A 27,319-nucleotide genomic window follows, 5' to 3' on the forward strand; every position below is an offset into this window, starting at 1 on the left:
TAATAGGAGTTCTGGTGAGGGATGGGTAAATCGCCATAGGTGGTCGTGTTTGTTTGGCATTTTAAATTGTCATTTTCAAACACTATTACCACCGTTCCTCTCGCGCACAAAATAGACGAATCTTTCAGTGTACAGTTTACTTAGCACCTATACATTTTTAGAGCGAATACCTGGCAATGGCATGAAATGTACAAACAAATGCAATCAAGAAATACCTTCCCCTCCAAATGATATCCTTCGTGTAACATACGGATTAAATGTTTAAAATAAATGTATTTTATGATAGTGAACAACCACTGTGATAGACTTATCTCCCCCTTTCTTGGGCTATGGTTCATTCCGAAGCCACTGTATATCTTAGACGCTGCTTTCATAAACACTCACGGTAGGTCCACACGAGGAGTAACAAAGTGAACACATGGAAAAGCAAAAGACTGACCGAACTGTCCGTTCTCTGCCCATGTAGGACTCGTTTTTTTTCTGAGATTTGGGGTAAGTTATATCTAATATAGCCTACTGGATGCGTCGTTGGGTATCTTTATTCTAACGAGATCGCGGGCGTTCAGTCAATCAAAAGGTGTGACCATATCGCTCCACATCTAATATTGCAAGTTTATATGACCGAAAACAAACAGATATGCTATTGTCAAAGGCAAATAGGGTTGGGCAGTTTGACTTTCTGTCGAATTAGTCAAGTTCTGTTTTATTGACCGCGACTGGGAGTGTAGCAAACGTCCGTTCAACAGTCCTGTGTTGACCATTTGCAATTATGTTGTAGGTTATGGTTTTTATCGATAGTAGCCTAGGCTTATGTGTATTATTGGTATAGGTATTCTATATTTTATCCCAGATAATACATCAATAACTATTAGACTAAACTTCCCCCAAGACGTCTGAGTATAGTCTATTTTATAGATCTGTTGATTTGTAAATTAGGAAATCAATGTTCGGGAACAGGTAATATTAAGGCTTTTGGGATTTGATGAGATGTCTTTGTTGTATGGGAATTATGTCATAATTACCATACAACAAAGAGATTTCGTCAAATCCCAAAAGCCGTAATTGTACCTGTTTCTAACATTGATCTCCTAATTTACAAATCAACAGATATTAGACTATACTCCGACGTCTCGGGGGAAGTTTTGTCCATCACATAACATGTCAGCAATGATCCTGCAATGTTTTTAAATAGAAAGGCCTTGGAGAATGAAGTTTGTTGTTGCATCACTGACAGTTTTATACAAAGATGATGTTTACCAGAATAGAAACCAGCTGCTGGTGTTAAGGACAACATGACACTAGCTTCCTTCCAAATGACACCCTATTCCCGACATAGTGCACTACATAGGGAATAGAATGCCATTTGGGAGACGGCCATACTAATGGTGCTAATACAGTAGACGTGAAGAATGCAAATCCATAGACATGTTGTAGCTATTACCCTTATCCCCATGGGATGGAGAATGTGATGATGTTCCTTTGTGGCAGATGGAAATGCATAATATCATTATAGCGTTGCCATAGCCACTTTGTTCTGTTAGGCACCAGTACAGGTTTATACAGCTTATTTCACTCTGGTGATGTAGTGTACTTCACCCCTGAAAGGCAAACTAGGTATAGAAGGGAGTAATATCATTATATAGAGAGCGTTGCCATAGCCACTTTGTTCTGTTATAGGCCCCAGTACAGGTTTATACTATGCACTTCCATTTTATACCACTTCACTCTGGTAGTTTAGTGGACTTCACAATGTTTGCTACATACTTCAGTCCGAGACCGCCATCGTTGAAGTTGTTTGTGATGTCGTCAAAATGAGGGGCGCTGTACAAAACAAAGTCATCGGCGATTGGATCCTCTCTAACCAATCGGAGTATCAAAGCGAATGACGCATTTTTACAGCGCTGCATACCCACTCGTGTTCTGGCTCTGGCCCAACCCATCAGTATCTGGGACCAATCAGAACGGTTAGAATGTGTTTGTGTTCTAGAAATCGTTATGGCGGTATTCAGATCCAGACTCATTGTGGAGAAGAAACGAACGTCTGTGGGCTAGGCTTAGCGTTTGGCCCGAGCAAGAAGTCTGGGTAAACAGGCAAAAGGGGCAGTGAGTCTAGGCATTCTGTCTGTCTGAACAAAACAATTAACATGACTATTATGATGATGATGAAGGGGTATTTGAAATGGAAGCAATAACATATTGATTATTTCTTACAGCTCATTCATGCACCTCCTCTGTGGAGACAAAAGTTGTTATGTAAATTGTCATGTGACAAGCCAAATGATAGCCTATTTGAAAACATAAAGAATATACAATATTTGAAACGATTTGTGAATTTGTACACCTCCTCCCTATTCAGGAGTCTGTGTCATGGTTCTGTTCAGTATGGGGATGTGTAACAGTCAGTGAAAATCACACATGTATGTTATTAACATACATTTATAAAGGAATCAAGAAAATGGCGCTGGAGGAGATGGCCGCCCTTTTACGGTCTCCTAAACAATTGTGCTATAATGTGGGTTTTTTTTTTGCGATATTTGTAAATAATTTTGTACATAATGTTTCTGCAACCGTATCTTACGGAAGAAAAGAGCTTCTGGATATCAAGACAGAGATCACTCACCTCGGATTAGATGACGATTTCTTCAACAACAAGCAGGACTCGCACGATATTCTCCAAACACCCCATAGGGCAGACATCCCAATTATTCGCAAAAGGAAGCGACGCAGAGGACGAAGAGCCGGATGCCTCGTGCGGACCCGCAGAAGACAACTAGGAAAGCTGCCGTTACCGTCAATATTACTCGCCAACGTGCAATCATTGGACAATAAACTAGACGAGGTACGATCACGAATAACCTACCAACGGGACATCAAAAAATGTAATATCCTTTGCTTCACGGAATCGTGGCTGAATGACTACATGGATATTCATCTAGCAGGATACACGCTGCACCGGCAGGATAGAACAGCACACTCCGGTAAGACAAGGGGGGGAGGTCGGTGCATATTAGTAAACAACAGCTTGTGCAAGAAATCTAAGGAAGTCTCTAGATTTTGCTCGCCTGAAGTAGAGTATATTGTGATAAACTGCAGGCCACACTACTTGCCTAGAGAGTTCTCAGCTATACTTTTCGTGGCTGTTTATTTACCACCACAGACAGATGCTGGCACTAAGACCGCACTCAGTCAGCTGTATAAGGAAATAAGCAAACAGGAAACCACTCACCCAGAGGTGGCGCTCCTAGTGGCCGGAGACTTTAATGCAGAGAAACTTAAATCAGTTCTACCAAATCTCTATCAACATGTTAAATGTGCAACCAGAGGGGAAAAAATTCTAGATCACCTGTACTCCACACACAGAGATGAGTACAAAGCTCTCCCTCGCCCTCCATTTGGTAAATCTGACCACAACTCTATCCTCCTGATTCCTGCTTACAAGCAAACATTAAAGCAGGAAGCACCAGTGACTCGGTCTATAAAAAAATGGTCAGATGAAGCAGGTGCTAAACTACAGGACTGCTTTGCTATCACAGACTAGAACATGTTCCGGGATTCTTCCGATGACAGTCACTGGCTTTATCAATAAGTGCATTGAGGATTTCATCCCCACAGTGACTGTACATACATACCCCAACCAGAAGCCATGGATTACAGGCAACATTCGCACTGAGCTAAAGGGTAGAGCTGCCGCTTTCAAGGTGTGGGACTCTAACCCGGAACCTTACAAGAAATCCCGCTATGCCCTGTGACGAACCATCAAACAGGCAAAGCATCAATACAGGGCTAAGATTGAATCATACTACACCAGCTCCGACGCTTGTCGGATGTGGCAGGGCTTGCAAACTATTACAGACTACAAAGGGAAGCACAGCCGCAAGCTACCCAGTGACACGAGCCTACCAGACGAGATAAATCACTTCTATGCTCGCTTCGAGGAACACAACACTGAGGCATGCATGAGAGCATCAGCTGTTCTGGATGACTGTGTGATCACGCTCTCCATAGCCGACGTGAGTAAGACCTTTAAACAGGTCAACATACACAAGGCTGCGGGGCCAGACGGATTACCAGGACGTGTGCTCCGGGCATGTGCTGACCAACCGGCAGTTGTCTTCACTGACATTTTCAACATGTCCCTGATTGAGTCTGTAATAGCAACATGCTTCAAGCAGACCACCATAGTCCCTGTGCCCAAGAACACGAAGGAAACCTGCCTAAATGACTACCGACCCGTAGCACTCACGTCCGTAGCCATGAAGTGCTTTGAAAGGCTGGTAATGGCTCACATCAACACCCTTATCCCAGAAACCATAGACCCACTCGAATCTGCATACCGCCCAAACAGATCCACAGATGATGCAATCTCTATTGCACTCCACACTGCCCTTTCCCACCTGGACAAAAGGAACACCTATGTGAGAATGCTGTTCATTGACTACAGCTCAGCGTTCAACACCATAGTACCCTCAAAGCTCATCACCAAGCTAAGGATCCTGGGACTAAACACCTCCCTCTGAAACTGGATCCTGGACTTCCTGACAGGCCGCCCCCAGGTGGTGAGGGTAGGTAGCAACACATCTGCCACAATGATCCTCAACACAGGAGCTCCCCAGGGGTGCGTGCTCAGTCCCCTCCTGTACTCCCTGTTCACCCACGACTGCATGGCCAGGCACGACTCCAACACCATCGTTAAGTTTGCTGACGACACAACAGTGGTAGCCTGATCACCGACAACGACGAGACAGCCTATAGGGAGGAGGTCAGAGACCTGGCCGGGTGGTGCCAGAATAACAACCTATCCCTCAACGTAACCAAGACTAAGGAGATGATTGTGGACTACAGGAAAAGGAGCACCGAGCACGTCCCCATTCTCATCGACAGCTGTAGTGGAGCAGGTTGATAGCTTCAAATTCCTTGGTGTCCACATCAACAACAAACTAGATTGGTCCAAACACACCAATTCAGTCGTGAAGAGGACACGACAAAGCCTATTCCCCCTCAGGAAACTAAAAAGATTTGGCATGGGTCCTGAGATCCTCAAAAGGTTCTACAGCTGCAACATCAAGAACATCCTGACCGGTTGCATCACTGCCTGGTACGACAATTGCTCGGCCTCCGACCGCAAGGCACTTCAGAGGGTAGTGCGTACGGCCCAGTACATCACTGGGGCAAAGCTGCCTGCTATCCAGGACCTCTACACCAGGCGGTGTCAGAGGAAGGCCGTAAAAATGGTCAAAGACCCCAGCCACCCTAGTCATAGACTGTTCTCTCTACTCCCGCATGGCAAGCGGTACCGGAGTGCCAAGTCTAAGACAAAAAGGCTTCTAAACTGTTTTTGCCCTATTTTATGCTGCTAGTCTCTGTTTATCTTATATGCATAGTCACTTTAACTATACATTCATGTACATACTACCTAAATGGTCTGACTAACAGGTGTCTGTATTGCTACTCTTTTTTCAAATGTATTTTTACTGTTGTTTTATTTCTTTACTTACCTACACACACACACACACACATACTTTTTTTTCGCACAACTTTGATTTGAATCAACCACTCTGAATTTTATGAAACTCCAAGCTCTACTGTACCAGTCGAAAGTTTGGATGCACCTACTGATTCAAGTGTTGTTCTTTATATTCAATATTTTCTACATAGAATAATAGTGAAGACATCAAAACTCTGAAATAACACATATGGAATCATGTAGTTAACAAAAAAACGGTTAAACGAATCAAAATATATTTTATACTTGAGATTCTTCAAAGTAGCCACCCCTTGCCTTCATGACAGCTTTGCACACTCTTGGCACTCTCTCATCCAGCTTTACCTAGAACGCTTCCCACATATGCTGAGCACTTGTTGGCTTCTTTTCCTTCACACTGCGGTCCAACTCATCCCAAACCATCTCAATTGGGTTGAGGTCAGGTGATTGTGGAAGCTTGGTCATCTGATGCAGGACTCCATCATTCTCCCTCTTGGTCAAATATTTTTTTCACAGCCTGGAGGTGTGTTGGGTCATTGTCCTGTTGAAAAACAAATTGTATTTTCACTAAGTGCAAACCAGATGGGATGGCACATTGCTGCAGAATGCTGTGGTAGCCATGCTAGTTAAGTGTGCCTTGAATTCTAAATAAATCACCCACAGTGTCACCAGGAAAGCACCATCACAGTGAGAACTACACATGGAGAGATCATCCGTTCACCTACTCTGCGTCTCACAAAGACACGGCTGTTGGATCCAAAATTTGGACAGATTTCCACTGGTCTAATGTCCATTGCTCCTGTTTAATGGCCCAAGCAAGTCTCTTCAAATTATTGGTGTCCTTCAGTAGTGGTTTCTTTGCAGCAATTCGACCATGAAGGCCTGATTAACACAGTCTCCTCTGAACAGTTGATGTTGAGATGTGTCTGTTAATTTAACTCTGTGAAGCATTTATTTGGGCTGCAATTTCTGAGGCTAGTAACTCTAATGAACTTATCTGGTAACTCTAACTAATCCTCTGCAGCAGAGGTAACTCTGGGTCTTCCTTTCCTGTGGCGGTCCGCATCTTAGCACTTGATGGTTTTTGTGACTGTACTTGAAGAAACGTTCAAAGTTCTTGAAATGTTCCGCATTTATAGACCTTCATGTCTTAATGTAATTATGGACTGTTGTTTCAATTTGCTTATTTAAGCTGTTCTTGCCATAATATGGACATGGTCTTTTACCAAATAGGGCTATCTTCTGTATACCACTCCTATCTTGTCACAACACAACTGATTGGTTCAAACGCATTAAGATGGAAAGAAATTCCACAAGGCACACCTGTTAATTGAAATGCATACCTCATGCTGGTTGAGAGAATGCCAAGAGTGTGCAAAGCTGTCATCCAGGCAATCTAAAATATATTTTGATAGGTTTAACACTTTTTTGGTTACTACATGATTTCTGTCCTTTGGTCTGATGAGTCCAAATTTTAGATTTTTGGTTCCCAACCGCCGTGTCTTTGTGAGATGCAGAGCAGGTGAACGGATAATCTCGGCATGTGTGGTTCCCACTGTGAAGCATGGACGAAAAGGTGTGATGGTGTGGTGGTGATTTGCTGGTGACACTGTCAGTGATTTATTTAGAATTCAAGGCACACTTAACCAGCATGGCTACCACAGCATTCTGAAGCGATATGCCATCCCGTCTGGTTTGCTCTTAATGGGACTATCATTTGTTTTTCAACAGGACAATGACCCAAAACACACCTCCAGGCTGTGTAAGGGCTATTTAACCAAGGAGAGTGATTGAGTGCTGCATCAGATGACCTGTCCTCCACAATCACCCCCGACCTCAGCCCAATTGAGATGGTTTGGGATAAGTTGGACCGCAGAGTGAAGGAAAAGCAGCCAACAAATGCTCAGCATATGTGGGATGTCCTTCAAGACTGTTGGAAAAGCATTCCTCATGAAGCTGGTTGAGAGAATGCTGAGAGTATGCAAAGCTGTCATCAAGGCAAAGAGTGGCTACTTTGAAGAATATAAAATACAACACATATTTTGATTTGTTTAACCGTTTTTCGGTTACTACATGATTATTTCATAGTTCTGATGTCTTCACGGTTATTCTACAATGTAGAAAATAGTCAAAAGAAAGAAAAAACAAACCCACAATCCTGATATAGACTGTTGGAAAAGCATTCCTCATGAAGCTGGTTGAGAGAATGCTGAGAGTATGCAAAGCTGTCATCAAGGCAAAGAGTGGCTACTTTGAAGAATATAAAATACAACACATATTTTGATTTGTTTAACCGTTTTTCGGTTACTACATGATTATTTCATAGTTCTGATGTCTTCACGGTTATTCTACAATGTAGAAAATAGTCAAAAGAAAGAAAAAACAAACCCACAATCCTGATATTCAAGCAACACGCTCTACCCATTGAGCCACACAGGACCAAGCTAAACAAAAGGAAATGTTCTCCCAGTCGCTCTACTTCTTTGATTGGGTCTCTGTGTCATAGCTTTGATTGGAGTGTGTGTGTGTGTGTGTGTGTGTGTGTGTGTGTGTGTGTGTGTGTGTGTGTGTGTGTGTGTGTGTGTGTGTGTGTGTGTGTGTGTGTGTGTGTGTGTGTGTGTGTGTGTGTGTGTGTGTGTGTGTGTGTGTGTGTGTGTGTGTGTGTGTGTGTGTGTGTGTGTGTGTGTGTGTGTGTGTGTGTGTGTGTGAACTGTCAGGTCTCCCAGGCACCTGTTGTATGATCTCAGGAGACAAGACAAGACGCCCGGGTTCCGTGGACTGTCATCCGTGATTAGCAGTCGACTCTTTGGATCCTTGCTTCTTTTGTGAAGGCCAAATGTTTGATTGCTGTGTTCCTCTCAAATATGTGTGCGTCCAATTTCATGGCTCTCTCGGAGTACTTTCTAATGAGAGAGGGAAGAGAAGAAAAGAGGAGTGTGTGTGACCGCCTGCCGGGTAGGCCCTTGTCATGGTTGGACGGTTGATCTCTGTGATTAGAAGGCATGGCTGGAGAGTGTGATGGCAAGAGAGGGGCTGTGTCCCAAATGGCACCCTATTCCCTATATAGTGCACTACTTTTGACCAGGGCCACCATAGGGTCCTGGTCAGAAGTAGTGCACTATATAGGGAATAGGCTGCCATTTGGGACGTAAACCAGAGCGTATCTCAAACACAGATCAGCACTGCTTGACAGGGCCATGCGGGGGGTGATTATTGATGAGCCCCGGGGTAATTAAATGCACAATGGGTAATCACATGCACATGAATTTGCGGGAGACACTCTCTCTCGTCTCTGGTGTTGTGAGAGCTGCAAGTAGCATCGTAACACCACAGCTGATTTGCACTGTCTCCAAAATTGCACCCTATTCCCTACATAGAACAGAGGGGTTTTTTTTTCATCGCAAACCCATTCTGAGAGACATATTGCATAGCCCCGAAATGTATGAACACTCATCCAGAAAGTCAATAGTTTCATAAATAACTTACGACTGACGGATTCCCAAAGCCATCATAGAGCGTAATAGATTCTCAATGTTCTTAACTGACTTTTTATTTTTAGCAGATTAACAACAGGCTCGAAAGTTGTAACAATACTCTGTGCTCTATTCAATCAGATCTGCTTTAGCCGAAATCCACAGAGGTTGTTTTGGCGGTGTCAGATGTAGAACTGCGTTAGAGCTGTCAAATCCACAAGCATCTCCTGGCATTACACCCGAAAGCTGACATTGCCATTGACTGCAAGGAGTCGCATTAAGAGAAATCCCATGCAGCCTTGTTTGAACACTGGAATGTGAGGTGTAATCTCCACCTCGAAAAATCCTATTTTTTTTCCCTATTATTTATTTATTTGTTTGAGTGTCATTATTTATATTTTGCCTACACTTTCTCATTCTGAACTTCTACCGCCAGTGGGACTGGGTGTGGCTTCGTGACAATGATGAGAGAAAAAAAAAATATTTAGAAAAATAATGGGGTCCCCAGAAATTCGAGTGAAGGAAAATTGTTTTCCCGCTGAAAAAGTTTGAATAGGACTGCCTTAAAGGGAACTAATGGAAACGTCACCTAACGTCGCCTGTTTTCTGGGCAGACACAAAGATATGATGATTTTGATTCTGGTATAATTTAATCCCAATATCGACATGCGCAGGACTGGCCATAGGGGAGTTTGGGCAAAAGCCAAATGTTCCGGTATTGGGGCATCGAGGTAAAAATGGCCGTGTTAGAAATCCCAGGCCGACTTCTGGTCACAGTCTGTCCCTGGCTTGGAACAGACTGGGACTAGAATACTGCACTACAATGGCACTGTACAATAAGTGAGCCCATTGACTATTAAAGCAAAGAGCTCTAACAAAGTCAAGGGGGCATAGTCATAATAGGACAGGTGAATCAGAGCTAATATAGTTTACAGTTACACAATGATAAAGGACTAGAATCAATTGGATTTGCTTGTTGGTGTGTGTGTGTGTGTGTGTGTGTGTGTGTGTGTGTGTGTGTGTGTGTGTGTGTGTGTGTGTGTGTGTGTGTGTGTGTGTGTGTGTGTGTGTGTGTGTGTGTGTGTGTGTACGTTTGTGTGTGAATGAAAAAAATCCATATCACAGCAAGTCCCGAGACAAATTATGATATAGATAATGAGGTAATTACTACAGACTGGCTAGCCTTTGTGAAAAACAGTATATAGGCTATAGCATTTAGTACTCCCAAGGCGACTCTTGAATTATGCAACACTAAGAGTAAAATATAGTTCCCTGGATACCAGATAAATGTTAGTTTCCTATTTTAATTATGTTGAACAAAAATATAAACGCAACATGTAAAGTGTTGGTCCCATGTTTCATTAGCTGAAATGAAAGATCCCAGAAGCACAAAAAGCTTATTTCTCAAAAAAATATATACAAATTTGTTTACATCCCTGTTAGTGAGCATTTCTCCTTTGCCAATATAATCCATCGACCTGACAGGTGTAGCATATCAAGAAGCTAATTACAGAGGTGCACCTTGTGCTGGTGGCAATAAAAGGCCACTCAAAAATGTGCACTTTTGTCACACAACACAATGCCACAGATGTCTCAAGTTGAGGGAGCGTGCAATTGGCATGCTGACTGCAGGAATGTCCACCAAAGCTGTTTGCTAGATAATTAAATGTTAATTTCTCTCCCATAAGCCACCTCAAATGTCATTTTAGAGAATTTGGCAGAACATCCAACCGGCCTCACAACAGCAGACCACGTGTAACCACTCCAGCCCAGGGCCTCCACATCCGGCTTCTTCACCTGCAGGATCGTCTGAGACCAGCCAGCCGGACAGCTGATGAAACTGTGGGTTTGCACAACTGAATAATTTCTGTACAAACTGTCAGAAAGCACCTCAGGGAAGCTCATTTTGCATGCTTTGTTATCCTCACCAGGGTCTGACCTAACTGCAATCCGGCATCGTAACCAACTTCGATGGCCACTGGCATGCTGGAGAAGTGTGCTCTTCATGGGCGAGTGGTTTACTGATGTCAACGTTGTGAACAGAGTGCCCAATGGTGGCAGTGGGGTTATGGTATGGGCAGGCATAAGCTAAGGACGACGAACACATGCATTTTATCGATGGCAATTTGAATGCACAGGGACACCATGACGAGATCCTGAGGCCCATTGTTGTGCCATTCATCTGCCGCCATCATCTCATTTGTCAGCATGATAATGCACGGCCCCATGACTCAAGGATCTATACACAATTCCTGAAAATGTCCTAGTTTTTCCATGGCCTGCATACTCACTAGACATGTCAGCCATTGAGCATGTTTGGGATGCTCTGGATCGACGTGTAAGGCCGTGTGTTCCAGTTCCCACCAATATCCAGCAACTTCGCACAGCCATTGAAGAGGAGTGGGACAACATTTCACAGGCCACAATCAACAGCCTGATCGACTCTATGCGAAGGAGATGTGTCGCGCTGCGTGAGACAATTGGTGGTCACACCAGATACTGAGTGTTTCTTTTTTTAATCCACGCCCCTAACCTTTTTTTAAGGTATCTGTAACCGACAGATGCATATCTGTATTCCCAGTCATGTGAAATCCATAGATTAGGGCTTAATGAATTTACTTCAATTGACAGATTTTCTTCAAATGAACCGTAACTCAGTAAAGTCTTTAAAATTGTTGCGTTTAGATTTTTGTTCAGTGTAGCTACAGAAACAACGAGGTGTTGAAAATGTTTTACCCTTGAGTATACTTCCTGCATGTAACTTTAGCCCAGCTTGATTTTATTTCATTTGATTATGTAAATAGGCAGATTTAACAGAAATGGGATTCCAACATATGGCCTTCACACTCCCATTCGTGACTATTGCCTTTGATTTCGTAACATCCCTAGGAACCCTGTTTTGTCTAAATAATAACGTGGAAACAAAGTAACAAGCGCTAAATTGTGTATTCCGTGCAAGTCTTTTTCATCTGTTTTGTGATACAATTTCGGTGACAATGAATGCAAATCAAAAGGTGACGGACGGAGCTTTGGAGCTAAATATTAATGGTCTTCGTCAGAATCACAGATGTAGTCGACATCACAATCAAGTACGAAAGTTAATTAATTAATTGACAGTTGAGATGAGACTCTCAACCAGGTTTTAGTGTTTATGACGCATCATGAATACAGTAGTACTTTCACAGGGAACGTGAACCAAATCGGAATAAGGATCTGAATAAAATCATTCTCCTTCAATGCCCTTCCCAGTTTCCTTTGTTTTTCGCTTCACCCCTTCCATAGATATGGCTGTGACGTCTGTCATGTGTCAAGACTATCAAGTGTCATGTGTTCTGTTTGCATGAGTTAAAAGCTTCTTCTCTCTCTCTCTCTCTCTCTACACACTGCAGGATGCTTCAAATCAGAAGCTTCCCCTGTGACAGACCTGTCTGAGCTCCGCTGAACACTGCTGAACATGACCCAGCCCAATGTGAGCCTGGTGACTGCCAACCTCAGCGGGGCCTGGGCCAGGGCCGGAAGCGACGACCTAGGGTATGGAGCAGGGAACTTCTATCGTCCGTTCTCAGTGTTCAGCGTGCTAACTCTCACCCTGCTAGCCATGCTGGTGGTGGCTACCTTCGTGTGGAACCTCCTAGTTCTCCTCACCATCCTGAGGGTGCGTACCTTCCACCGCGTGCCCCACAACCTGGTGGCCTCCATGGCCATCTCGGACGTGATGGTGGCCGCCCTGGTCATGCCCCTGAGCCTGGTGCACGAGCTCAACGGGAGGCTGTGGAAGCTGGGCCGCGTGCTCTGCCAGGTATGGATCTCCTTCGACGTGCTCTGCTGCACGGCCAGCATCTGGAACGTGACGGCCATCGCCCTGGACCGCTACTGGTCCATCACCAGACACTTGGAGTACACGCTCAAGACCCGCAAGAGGATCTCCAATGTGATGATTGCTCTTACCTGGCTGTTGTCCTCCGTCATCTCCCTGTCGCCGCTGTTCGGCTGGGGGGAGACCTACTCGGAGGAGGGCATGGAGTGCCAGGTGAGCCAGGAGCCCTCCTACACTATCTTCTCCACCTTCGGAGCGTTCTACCTGCCGCTGTGCGTGGTGCTCTTCGTCTACTGGAAGATCTACAAGGCTGCCAAGTTCCGTATCGGCTCGTGCAAAACCAACACCATCACGCCTATGGCTGAGGTGATTGAGGTACTTTTGTTGCTACAGTATAGTCTTACTCTGCGTGTTAAACTGGTTGAAGTTGCATCAAAGTGATGTTATTCATACCAGTGTCTGGTTGAGACGATGTCTTCTTCAACCAGTTTTGCCTGCTGGGTAGCTGGATGTTTCATGTGGGATCCACATGATGAATTACCAGTAGACTAGCTTGACATTAATATTCAGTTGGTTTTTATTATATTATTATTACATTGACACACTCCTAAAGCTCCTCTGGCAATTTTGCCAGACTTAATCAATCAACCTTGACCAATGTTCAGATAACGGTTGCACATTTGAACACGATCTAAAAAAAAAATCTCTGAATGCACCTCAATGATATCAGTATCATTATAGCTCTATCATATCTGCTCGTGAGCGCATATCACATTATCATTGACTGATGAGACTGTACTGTAGCTCTCAAATTGGTTGCTGGGCAATTAGTGGAAAACCATGTCATCTGTATAATATATTCTGAGCTGTTCTGATGGTGCTGTGATGCTGCTGCAGGGCTCTGGGATGTGAATAGTTCTTTAATGCTTATCAGCGTGTACTGTATCTCATACTCAACAGACCAATTCACCTGGAGGCATACACAAGTGCATGTATGGACATAGGCCCCCCACACACGTGCACATCCGCACACAACTACACAAATCACAGTCAACATGCAAAAACTATCCCTTGATGTGAAGGATCTTTTTTCAAGGATCTTTGGCTTTTTCACACTCTGTCTCTGTCTCTGTCTCTGTCTCTCTCTCTCTCTCTCTGTCTCTCTCTCTCTCTCTCTCACTCACTCTGTCTCTCTCTGTCTCACTCACTCACTCTCTCTCTCTCTCTCTCTCTCTCTCTCTCTCTCTCTCTCACTCACTCTCTCTCTCTCTCTCTCTGTCTCTCTCTCTCTCTCTCTCTCTCTCTCTCTCTCTCTCTCTCTCTCTCTCTCTCTCTCTCTCTCTCTCTCTCTCTCTCTCTCTCTCTCTCTCTCTCTCTCTCTCTCTCTCTCTCTCTCTCTCTCTCTCTCTCACTCACTCACTCACTCACCACCACCACTCACTCACTCACTCACCACTCACTCACTCTCTCTCTCTCTCTCTCTCTCTCACACACACACACGCGCGCGCACATACAAATACACGCACGCGCGCACACACACACACACACAAATACAAATGCACGCGTGCACACACACACACACACACACACACACACACACACACACACACACACATACAAACACAGAGGGAAGAAACAAAAAGACAGTAACAAGGGAGGGAGGCAGTTGGTATAACCCCTGTTAATCGCTATAGGCACAGTGGCCTGTAAACACCCAGCATGTTTAACAAGGCTAGGGACCACTGTGCCTTCCTCACCACAGCAGCTCCCTCTAATCAGCAGGGACTCTGACAGAGTCCAGAGACCCAGGCCTTGTCCTAAACGGCACACTATCCCTATATAGTGTACTACTTTTTGACCAGGGCCCAATTGGCTCCGGTCAAATGTTGTGAACTATATAGGGAATCGGGTGCAATTTGGAACGCAGACTCACTCAACAAGCACAAACTAATTTATTAAATCATGCCATTTATTTACTCTGTTCAAAGGGAGCTGCCTCCATGCTGCCTTCACTCTCTCATGTTATATACAATAGGCAAACAGAAAACATAGGCCTTTGAGCTTGGCTGGTTTGTTTTGTTTTGAGACTAAGGGGAGAGAATTGGCTGGTACAAAACAGCATCAACTTATTAAGACTATAGACAGCTATTTCAGGCTATTTCATCCACAGACTGATTTGGAGACACCTCATTCGTCAGTTAAAAATAGACTTCTTATAGCTTGGTATGTCTTTGGAATTTCATATATTCGTCCACAGAATATGGAAAATATGATGTCGTAGGTTTTATTCAATTATACCACAACAATTATTTGCATAATACTGAGCAGTCGTAAAATAGAAAAACAAATTGGTGCCTAACGACTATTTATCCCCGTACACCCGCTGTAGACACCCCATCTACAACAACATAGCTCAACAACACAGGCAGTAGGAAGCTCTCAACCATTTTATATGCAGATGATACAGTCTTACAGTCTTCAGCTGGCCCCTCCCCGGATGTTGTGTTAAACACTCCACAACAAAGCTTTCTTAGTGTCCAACAAGCTTTCTCTGCCCTGAACCTTGTTCTGAACACCTCCAAAACAAAGGTCATGTGGTTTGATAAGAAGAATGCCCCTCCTCCCACCGGAGGGTTTACTACCTGTGAGGGTTTAGAGCTTGACGTAGTCACCTCGTACAAATACTTGGGAGAATGGCTAGAGTAGACGGTACACTGTCCTTCTCTCAGTACATATCAACGCTGAAGGCTAAGGTTAAATCTAGACTTGGTTTCCTCTATCGAAATCGCTCCTCTTTCACCCCAGCTGCCAAACTAACCCTGATTCAGATGACCATCCTACCCATGCTAGATTACGGAGACGTAATGTATAGATCAGCAGGTAAGGGAGCTCTCGAGTGGCTAGACATTCTTTACTATTCGGCCATTAGATTTGCCACCAATGCTCCTTATTGGACACATCGCTGCACTCTATACTCTTCTGTAAACTGGTGATCTCTGTATACCTGCCACTGGTTGATGCTTATTTATAAAACCCTCTTAGGCCTCACTCCCCCCTATCTGAGATATCTACTGCAGCCCTCATCCTCTACATACAACACCCGTTCTGCCAGTCACATTCTGTAAAAGGTCCCCAAAGCACATACATCCCTGGGTCACTCCTCTTTTCAGTTGGCTGAAGCTAGTGACTGCAACGAGCTGCAACAAACACTCAAACTGGACCATTTTATCTCCATCTTTTCATTCAAAGACTCAATCATGGACACTCTTACTGACAGTTGTGGCTGCTTTGCGTGATGTATTGTGTCTACCGTCTTGCCCTTTGTGCTGTTGTCTGTGCCCAATAATGTTTGTACCATGTTTTGTGCTGCTACCATGTTGTGCTGCTGCTATGTTGTGTTGCTACCATGTTGTTGTCATGTTGTGTTGCTACTAGAGGTCGACCGATTATGATTTTTCAACGCCGATACCGATAACGATTATTAGTGTAAGTCGCTCTGGATAAGAGCGTCTGCTAAATGACTTAAATGTAAATGTAAATGTAGAGGACCAAAAAAGCCGGAACCAATTAATCGGACGATTTAAAAAAAAAAAAATGTAATTGTAATAATGACAATTACAACAATACTGAATGAACACTTATTTTAACTTAATATAATACATCAATAAAATCTATTTAGCCTCAAGTAAATAATGAAACATGTTCAATTTGGTTTAAATAATGCATAATGTTGGAGAAGAAAGTAAAAGTGCAATATGTGCTATGTAAGAAAGCAAACGTTTCAGTTCCTTGCTCAGAACATGAGAACATATGAAAGCTGGTGGTTCCTTTTAACATGAGTCTTCAATATTCCCAGGTAAGAAGTTTTAGGTTGTAGTTATTATAGGAATTATTAGGACTATTTCCCTCTATACCATTTGTATTTCATGAACCTTTGACTACTGGATGTACTTATAGGCACTTTAGTTTTGCCAGTCTAACAGTATAGCTTCCGTCCCTCTCCTCGCTCCTCCCTGGGCTCGAACCAGCAACACAACGACAACAGCCACCATCGAAGCAGCGTTACCCATGCAGAGCAAGGGAAACAACCACAGGCTCAGAGCGAGTGACGTTTGAAACACTATTAGCGCACGCTAACTAGCTAGCCATTTCACTTCGGTTACACCAGCCTCATCTCGGGAGTTGATAGGCTTGAAGTCATAAACAGCGCAATGCTTGACGCACAAGGAAGGGCTGCTGGCAAAACGCACGAAAGTGCTGTTTGAATGAATGTTTGCGCTCCAGCTACTGCCTACCACCGCTCAGTCACTTAGATACTTGTATGCTTGTATGCTCAGTCAGATTATATGAAATGCAGGACAAGCTAGATAATATCTAGTAATATCATCAACCATGTGTAGTTAACTAGTGATTATGATTGATTGTTTTTTATAAGATAAGTTTAATGCTAGCTAGCAACTTACCTTGGCTTACTGCATTCATGTAACAGGCAGTCTCCTTGTGGAGTGCAACGAGAGAGAGGCAGGTCGTTATTGCGTTGGACTAGTTAACTGTAAGGTTGCAAGATTGGATCCCCCGAGCTGACAAGGTGAAAATCTGTCGTTCTGCCCCTGAATGAGGCAGTTAACCCACTGTTCCTAGGCCGTCATTGAAAATAAGAATGTGTTCTTAACTGACTTGCCTCGTTAAATAAAGGTATTTTTAAAAATCGGCAAATCGGCGCCCAAAAATACCAATTTCCAATTGTTATGAAAACTTGAAATCGGCCCTAATTAATCGGCCATTCCATACTATGTTGTTGTGTTAGGTCTCTCTTTATGTAGTGTTGTGGTGTCTCTGTTGTGGTGATGTGTGTTTTGTCCTATCTCTTTTTTTTTATCCCCGTACCCGCAGGAGGCCTATTGCAGGAGGCCATCATTGTAAATAATAATTTATTCTTAACTGACTTACTTAGTTAAATAAAGGTTAAGTAAAAAATAAATCGTTTTCATAGAAATGTATCTGACAGTCAGATATTACCCCCTTGGACTGTGGTCTTTCAGCTGAATTCATTTTGTCATTCCTTTTCTATGGAGAAAAGTTAGGCTGTTTTCGATTTGGTATTACAGTTTGCATACATGGGTCTTTGGCTCAAGGTCAGCCCAGTTAACAGCGTGGACAAAAGGAGTCATGACTGAGGCGTGAAAACATCTAAGCACAATGGACCATGCATACCACAATAGGGAGGGAGCCCTACCGGAAATTTCACACACAATTACACCCACTGGTCACAGACGTCAGTTCAACAACTCATTTTAATTGACCTTTGATTGAGTTGTCAACGAACATGAATTCAACATTAAATCAACAAAAACTTTACCATGTCATTGATTTTAGTTTAGAAGTTTTACGCGGTACAATTCAAGTTGTGTTACAGTGACATTTGTTACAGTGTAATCATTGTATTTCCAACATGTTTTAACATGGACATTTCTGGTAGGCTAGTCTACCTCTGAGTGGATTAGAGGTAGGTCTGGTCTTACTTTCAACCCATCTCTAAATGCAATCCCTTAACCCCCTGGTGTAGCTCAGTGGAGTAGAACCACTGTGGTCTAATAGGAAATGACATTGATATTTATTCTACCATTACTTGGTATGCAAAAGGGATCCGCTATGATTAATCCAGTTGAGCCTATGAAACAACATTGAACAACATTGCTATTGCTTATGTATTGTGTAGAACTTAAGTTTGCATGTCTTAAACTCAACAGTACGGTAACTAGGTTAAGTCACTTAGTTACTGATAGTTAGCTTCCTCTTTGTACAACAAAAAAATTACATTTGACATTTTGCCAAGTGAACCTTAATCTATTGACTGGAGTCAAGCGTTCATATATCACAGTCCCAGATTGGCCATGCATGGGATCAAAATGATAGTTTTAACCATGTGCATCATTTATTTGGGGCTGTGATGTGTGGTATGACTGTGATGTGTGGTGTGACAGTTAAACGAAGCGTGTGAGGCATTTATCATTTATATTCTTCAAGAGTCCGTGGCTATATATCCTTCATTTAGAAGTACACAAATTGATGTGTCAACGCCAGATTGACCCTTTAAACTGCATTATTACACTGCCCTTCAATTTGGCATCGGCAACTTACCCCCAACCACTGTGCTTTTAACCTCCTACCCTCTGCTGCAAATTGATTATTTTGATTGTTTGTTTTATTGTTTTAATTGACCAGGCCGACTTCCCAAATGGCACCCTATCCCCTATTTAGTGCACTACTTTTGACCAGGACCCGTCGGGTGTCATTTGGGACGCAACCCCAGATGTGATCTGCTGGGAGGAAAATGTAGGTTTATAAACAGCTCATGCAGAATGACCTGCAGGGGTCAGGTGTAGAGAGAAACACTACTCCATCAGGCTCAACATAACAGTGCAGCTGACTAGAGAGGAGAAATGGGAGGATAGATTGAAGCATGGCGTTTTCATTCCATTACTTCCATTTAACAGCACTCTCTGTATGAGTCACACGTGCAGGTTGATGGCTTGAGTTCTGGCAGGAGGTTGGAGTTTATGCAAACGTATCATTTGGCTCAATGATTGATTCATTAGAGGCTATTTTGCTTGTTTTTTCTTGATTTGTTCATTTGCCTATTGGATTCAGCTAGCTGACTGGTTGCTCAATTAACTCATTCATGGCTGGTTCTTTTACTAATGTGAGTATCGATTGGTTGACTGATTTGACTAACTGACTAACTGACTAATTGACTGAGAACAAAATAAACTGTGGATTATTGGTGTCTCGAAACCACTGACTGATTGGTCTGTTCTTTAACTTGTTTTAGTAATGTGAGTATCAATTGGTTGACTGATTTGCCGAACTAACTGATTGACTAACTGGTTGGCTGACTGATTTGATTGACAGGTGAAGGAAACGTCGCGGCAGCCCCAGATGGTGTTCACAGTGCGCCACGCCACTGTGACCTTCCAGACGGACGGCGACACGTGGCGCGAGCAGAAGGAGAAGAAGGCGGCGCTGATGGTGGGCATCCTGATTGGCGTCTTCGTCCTCTGCTGGATCCCCTTCTTCCTCACGGAGCTCATCATCCCGCTGTGCCACTGTGACATCCCGCCCATCTGGAAGAGCATCTTCCTGTGGCTGGGCTACTCCAACTCCTTCTTCAACCCGCTTATCTACACCGCCTTTAACAAGAACTACAACAACGCCCTGAGGAACCTGTTCTCCCGTCAACGCTGAGGCTGAGGGCTAAAGGGTGAGGGCTAAAGGGTGAGGGCTAAAGGGTGAGGGCTAAAGGGTGAGGGCTAAAGGGTGAGGGCTAAAGGGTGAGGGCTAAAGGGTGAGGGCTAAAGGGTGAGGGCTAAAGGGTGAGGGCTAAAAGAGAATGAGGGCTAAAGGGTGAGGGCTAAAGGGTGAGGGCTAAAGGGTGAGGGCTAAAAGAGAATGAGGGCTAAAGGACAAAACAGATCATGCCAAATAGAGGTTAAAATCAACGGGTGGCCGTTCAATTGTCTCTGACCACAGAACATTGGCCATCATTTTCTGTTCATTTAAAACTAAGGCTGAGGCTGGGGATAAGGCAGAGGCGGAGAATGGGGCAGTCTTGAAAAAAACACACCATCACATGATCAAATTGATGTCACAGGAATGGTGTTGAGGGGGGTAACTTTCCTTAGATACACCATAGACTGAAAACAAAATAAATATGGTTATCTCATAAACCATAATACTCAACTACAAACCATGGCCAGCTAGCACATTTGGTTCCTTGGAAGTTGTGGGAACGTACATTTTTGTTTCCCCATTGGTTCTGGGAATGAAGCCATACGTTTCCTGACTGTTAAAACTGAATGTTTTTTAAACGTTCTGAGAATGGAAGTGAAAATTTCACCTGTTCTGGGAACTTACATTTTTAGGTTGCAGAGAGGTTCTGAGAACATTTGTCTATTGTTCCCTGAATGTTAAATAACACTGCTAGTTTAACTCCAAACACAGATAGAACATTATTTGCGCAGGCATTAATCATGCAAACACATTTCTTTCTTCTTGTGGCATGATGTCAGTCAGATTCAAACCTATGATCTTCTGCTCTCTATCCATGGAATTAGTCCACTGCATCACCAGGATGGAACTAGCTATTCATTTAAACAGACCGTATTTCAAAGGAAACAAGCCCTTATTAAGATCAGGTGTGGCCAATTAGTAGGTGCGGCCAACAAATCTGAACAGACTTAACAAGATTTTTGTTGATTGTGAGACCGGGAATGTATATGTTTTAAATAACATTGTTAGAACGTTCTGGGAATGTTACTAACGTTTTCTTGTGTTTTTGTTATGGAAAGCTTTCTTAATGTTCTGAGAACATGACTTTAAGTAGAATCATGAGGAAACCTGTAGAAAACATTACGCTGAAGTACTGACATGTCCACAGAAGAACATAGTTTCTTAAAGTTATCTGAATGTTCTGAGAACATGACTTTTAATAGAACCATGAGGAAACCTGTAGGAAGCGTTATGGGAAGGTTGTATGCAAAATAACTATAGGAGAACCACGCTCTCACCAAGCTCTAAGAAACATATGGTTCTCAGAACGTTATGTGCTAGCTGGGTATATAATCAACAAACCGTGGACTACATTGTAAAATATGTAGTAGATAACAGACTAGGAACCACATTACAATCCGTGGATTTGACAACCATCTATTCACTCCGTAGATTTTTAACAACTATTGATTTTCTCTGTGAATAAAACCGATTGTGGTCCACAAACTGAAGTCATCAAGCATTATTGTGATCATCTTGTAACTGACATACACCATATTGAGAAAGTACAGTTTTAGATTGCTGTGTCCAAATAAGATAATACTGTATCAAAATGAAATAAACGGATCAAAATGAAACAGGGGTTGATCATAATCTTTACTCTCAATTGTTTGAGATCATAAAAGTCACAGGTGTCTTCATATTATAGAGAAATCTATTCGGATTGTTGATGAATTGTTCAAACACAAAGTTGGATATTGAGTGTGACAGGCATTGTACTCCTCTGGTGTCTACACAGATGAAATAGTTGAGCTAATTTGAGTGTCGTCGGTTTTCGTGAGACATTGGGGATGGAGAGAGGAAAGCCAACGTTCTTTCTCATGGACCGTCACATTTGAAGAGCCTCTCATGACTCCACACATTCCCCCATGATAGCTGATATTTACTTACCACATCTCCTCTCTGGCACTGCTCCTATCCCCAGCTGGAAATGCAAATAGCTGGAAATGCCCAGTGAGCCATCCCCACAACAACATATCCTTATGGTATGGGGGATGTGTTTGTATCAGCTGCATGGTGGAGAGCGAAAATTAGAGTGTGTCTGCATGTACTTGTGTGTGTGTGTGTGTCTGTGTGTGCCTGAGTGTGCGCGTGTGTGTGTGAGAGAGAGAGGATTAGGGGGTTACCCACCATTGGCCCTTACCTCCGGCAACACTCCCTCACATCTCCACTTCAAAGGGGATACGGCACTTCCTCCTTGGGTAGAGTGGGACGGCGGATGGGAGAGGTGTTCGAATTGGGTTGTCTGACTCATCTACCTGGCCGTCCGTGTCCTCTACCGCTCAGGTGCTTCCTAACAGAACAGTAGGCAACTGTAGAGTGGGGATCCAGAGAGTGTCAACATAATATATTCAGTGAAGGAAAAGATCAGGTGTTGATGCCGGGATCTTCCATTAACAAATAAAAGGGGTGGTTGGATCGAACTAAAAACATTTTTTTAAATTAAAAGCTCCACACTTGAATACGATTTGCAATTGATAATATTTTGGTTGATGAATTATAAGTGATAATAAACTGCACGCATACGTTTCAGCTTGCATCTTCCTCAATGACGCACCACGTACCGAGGAAGGGTTTGCCAGGTAAAGCTAGCTAGCTAGCTAACATCAGATGGCGTCATCTCTCCTTAGCCCACCCTCAGTCAAACCTCAAGCACTGAGTAAGCATTGGCAATCTCATATGTCTGTTATGTTATCTTGGAAGACAGATAAAGCGACATGTATATATATATATATATATATATATATATTCTTTACATTCAATGTTAATGTAGATCACCCCTTCAAGTTTCTTACTGTCACAATGTTTTGATTTTATATTTTTAATTGTTTGTTTGTAATTGTTTGTTTGTAATTGTATGCGCAATTCAGCTTTTAGCTGCCATGTACAGCGCAAACAAAATCAAACTAAATGAAAAACTAAAAAGCAATGCTGAAATACCTGCCAGCCTGCCCTCTTTCCACAACTCTACTTGTCAAGATAGCCTCCCTCTCTGCAAGTGCATGCCAATATCCTACCACTACATCTAGCTAAGTTATAACTATCTCAAAAATATCAAAGCGCTTCCCCTACAGTGTGCCAGTTTGATTCCAGTAAGTTGTGTGTGCTTTAAAAATAAATAAAAAAGACTTGCCTTTCGTGAACTAAGATTGACTGCTACTTTAGTGAGGAAAAATGTACTTACTACGACTGAGATATGTGGTTGTCCCACCTAGCTATCTTAAGATGAATGCACTGTACGTCGCTCTGGATAAGAGCGTCTGCAAAATGACTCAAATGTAAATGTAAGGGGCAAGCCGATAATATAAGCACATGGTTTATTAGGACATGTTGCTACAGTGAGGCAAAGAAAATTGACAATCATGTTCTGGCCTTGTTTCATTTTTATCTGAACACAATTATGTTCTCTGCCATTCTCTTCTTCACTCTCTTTTAATTTATACATCTATTTATTCGAGGCCAAGACAATTCAGAGGAAACAGCATGATATTGAATGTATGTATTTTGCAGTGGGAGTAACCTGAAATAACCTTTATTGTCCAGTGAACAGACCGTACAGTTTGGGGTTCTGAACAACTCTCTTTTGTATGTGTCTTCTCCTGTTCAAAGTCATGTTTCGGGATCACTGAGACACTGGATATTCTGTAATAAATGGAAATATATTGTGAGACATGATCCACAGTACAGTACTCCTTCTACACACAGGCTACATCCCAAATGGCACCCTATTCCTTATTTAGTGCACTACTTTTAGGGCGCTGGACAAAAGTAGTGCACCATATAGGGAATAGGGTGCCATTTGGAGTGCAACTACAGTCTCTAGGGCAAAGATGAGCAACTTTGATGGGGGTGGGGGCCACAAAAAAAGTCATCTTGAGGGGCCGCAGTTGCTTGCGGGTCTGATTACCCACATCCATATACCTCCCTACATTGTGAGCAAAGCATCTTAGTGGCCTCCTTCTTGACAGTGGAGAGAAACATTTGACATTTTTTAGTTAATTTCGTGCAATTCTACACATTTTTCCATGGGGTGTAGAGCAATTGTTGCAGTTTTAAAGCAAGTTTGCTGCAATTCTACACATGTTGCCATGGGGCCGAGAGAAGATTCTGCAAGTTTATAACTAATTTCATGCAATTCTACTAATTTTAGCATGGGGCAGAGAGAAAAATGTGCTGTTTTACAACTAATTTCCTGCAAAATGTTAGCTGACATGGGCTAATTGACTGACTATTAATGACTGACAAAACAATAGTAAAACTGCTGATGCGAAAGCAAATGTCTAAATTGCACCTTGTGCCGTCTACTATTCTAACTCGCAACAGTAAGTTGAGACCCCGACTGGGAGGGTCTTCAAAAGGGGGGCCGCCAGTTACTCATCCCTTCTTAAAGGACTCTCACCTTTTTCAAAAGCACAACCCACCTCTGTCATCCAGTAGCGACTATTGGCTAATGACTAGCTACCTTCCCCCAATCACCTCCTATCCAGGTATCCTTTACATTCTCCCTCCGGTTTTGTTCGCCATTCTCTACAACTGCCATTATTAACAATACCCACCAGATAATGAATATTAATGCTTGTGTACCACATTAGTATTCAGTTGATGCCACCTCCAATGTTTGTGAATAAGGACAAACTTAGCCTGGCTCCCAGTCTCTTTAGCTGGCATTCCACTCCATGTACTGTCATCGCCAATTTGTTTTTCAATGACACATAGTCCAAGGACTGGAATGTTAGTTACTGTAAACAGACTGGTGCCCAGGCTAGGATAAACCCTGGCTGTGTGACAATTGAAATAAAAGCCCAACGTGTGCAGCCTCATCAACCAAATTACTACGTCTTCGTCCTGGAAATGATAGAAAACCACATGGGAAAATAATATATGCATCGCCACAATCTAGAGGAAATGAGGGTTTTATTCATTTGGAGGTGGAGGAACCTTTTACTGTGAGGAAAAATGTTGTGTTATCTGTCATGTTTTCTGTCAGTCTGCATTTCAATTTCACATCTCAACAAGCTCAGATAAATCAAGAAAAAACTCGGGGTATGTTCAGATGGCACCCTATTCCCTACCTTCCCTGCAGGCCCTGGTCAAAAGTAGTGCACTGTATAGGGAATAGGGTGCCATTTGGGAAACAGAGCAGAAAGGAACCTCAATAACAGGAATTGCTAGAAAGCTATTTTCAAGTCCTGCCATAAATTTTCAAGCCAATTTAAGTTCAAACTATAACTAGGCCACTCAGGAAGATTCAATGTCTTCTTGGTAAGCAACTCAGGTATATATTTGGCCTTGTGTTATTGTCTTGCTGAAAGGTGAATTTGTCCCCCAGTGTCTGTTGGAAAGCAACAAAATGTGGAAAAAGACAAGGGGTGTGAATACTTTCTGAAGGCACTGTAGATCATTTCGTCATGGATGTGGCTGGTCAAGCTACTATACAGCCTCTCAACTCTGTCCACAGGCTAGACCATAGCGATAGAATCTCATCCAATACTCTGTGCAGATCAGTGATTCTGAATGGACCGCACGCAGGGCAAGATGTTGCCGCTGTCTGGCTTGTTTCAAGAGCAGAGATAAACCCGGCCCCGAACCAATCAGTTTACTGATTGCTTGAACTGGGTCATTAGGAAGCCATAGCATGAGACGTCTGACACCTGCCTACCCACATGCTGTGGTGTGAAGAGGACTCTGTCTGCGTCCCAAATGGCACCCTAAATCCTATATAGATCAGGGTTTCTGATATGACCGCCTGTAGTCACAGATATCTGTCTGTAATCCTTCTGATGTGAGTGCACGTGCACATCTTGAACAGATTTGTTTCTTCGATAAATCCCCTGCTCTCTCTCTCTTTCTCTGTCTATCAAACTTCCATTGTTATGACCCTTAAAGCATGAACCATCTTTCATTTTAACTGACAACTAATAGATGAACTTTATGTAGTGGAATCTGGCCTGTCTATGTTTTTAAAAAATGTACTAATCATTGGATGCATGAGCAGGCTTGATACCATTAAAGTGTCTACTTTTTTTTTAGTTCTACAGCCAAGGACACCTAGATAATTCGAACATGTTCTGGTTATCCTGAGATTTAGTGTTTGGTGTCATTGGAGAGATACTGTAGATGAGGTTGACTATGGTACTTGTGCTAGAAAGAATCGACTGTCTTGTTTATTTTTCATCTGTCTGGTATACGGAAAAGTAGGGGGTATACTGGCAAAGGCTCTATCTCTTACTGTTAAGTGTAGTGTATAGTAGTGCATTAGCATTTGAATATATAGCATAATTGATATGAAATTGGAAATGTTTAAAGGTGCTACATTGTAATTTCAGAAAATGTCCATAATATAGCTGCAGGAATAGTGGAATGATAGTGTTTCACAGTATTACTTACACGCCAGTATTGTGATTGGCTGTGATATTCGTCTATTGATTTCTCCCATCGGAGGGGCAAATGGGAAAGCTGTTTTGACTTTGTGGTTGTGTTATCTAGTGGAAATCAGGTCAAGTGCAGAAATCACCCTTTCATTTCCTGCTTGCTAAAATTCTACACTGTTCCCTCAATTTTAGTTTATGTGAGAGAACAGGCACTGAATAGTGTAGGGAAGCATTGTACCAACTAAATCGCTGTGAAATATATTTTCAAAAACAAAAAAGCTGGTGGACCAAAACAAAAAGTTAAAGCACCAGTCTCCTCCATGTTACGGGAAATGGGAGGCAGGGGGAGAGGGGAGATTTGTTCTGAATATAGCCTAGTGCTGTTGCAATTCACCTAGTTTCCACAGAAATTCTAGATGTATCATCTTTAAATGTCATTGATATAAAGCAACATTTTTCAAAGGCAATGATAGTTCAAAGGCAATTTCAGATGAAAGGCAATATGTTAGGTGCCGTCGCCAGCTAGCCCTGATTATACTATAAAACCCATGTGGGGATCAGTGGCGGTCGGTGCCGTTTAAGATGAGGGAGGACAATATTTGTTTTCATTAGCATGGCCTCATTTCTACAGTATATTGGATGACTGCCATTCATATTCCATTCACCCAGTTCAATGGAACAGCGGTAGGTTTAGGCTACTACATGAAACTCTAATTTTCCTTGTACCCATCATGAGGTTGCTAGAACTTAGCCTATGAATGAAAGTTTACAACGTCGGTGCACACAGGTAGCAGACAGTTACACATGGACAGACAGTGACACATTTAATACCGCCATGCACACTCTT

General features: G+C 42.8%; 1 protein-coding gene across 2 annotated transcripts; it reads left to right on the top strand.

Annotated features, from left to right (window-relative positions):
• Positions 1 to 394: 394 nt before the first annotated feature.
• LOC118383446 (5-hydroxytryptamine receptor 5A-like) lies at positions 395 to 21,669 on the top strand. Of its 2 annotated transcripts, none has more exons than XM_052506353.1 (3): positions 395 to 492; positions 12,345 to 13,147; positions 19,685 to 21,669. In XM_052506353.1, the coding sequence occupies exons 2-3, from the start codon at positions 12,410 to 12,412 to the stop codon at positions 20,015 to 20,017; spliced, it is 1,071 nt and encodes a 356-aa protein (XP_052362313.1). In that variant the 5' UTR covers positions 395 to 492; positions 12,345 to 12,409; the 3' UTR covers positions 20,018 to 21,669. The 2 variants fall into 2 exon arrangements, with proteins under 2 accessions (XP_052362313.1, XP_035625867.1); XM_035769974.2 differs by having other exon boundaries at positions 12,345 to 13,138.
• The last annotated feature ends 5,650 nt before the right edge of the window (positions 21,670 to 27,319 follow it).

This window comes from Oncorhynchus keta, chromosome 4 (genome assembly GCF_023373465.1).
Source record: "Oncorhynchus keta strain PuntledgeMale-10-30-2019 chromosome 4, Oket_V2, whole genome shotgun sequence".
Classification (NCBI taxonomy): Eukaryota; Metazoa; Chordata; class Actinopteri; order Salmoniformes; family Salmonidae; genus Oncorhynchus; species Oncorhynchus keta.

Bases quoted from the DNA above. Each gene is read 5' to 3' on its own strand.
- LOC118383446 (XM_052506353.1), top strand. From the start codon at position 12,410: ATGACCCAGCCCAATGTGAGCCTGGTGACTGCCAACCTCAGCGGGGCC. The intron at 13,148-19,684 runs GTACTTTTGTTG...TTTGATTGACAG, and splicing joins CTATGGCTGAGGTGATTGAG to GTGAAGGAAACGTCGCGGCA.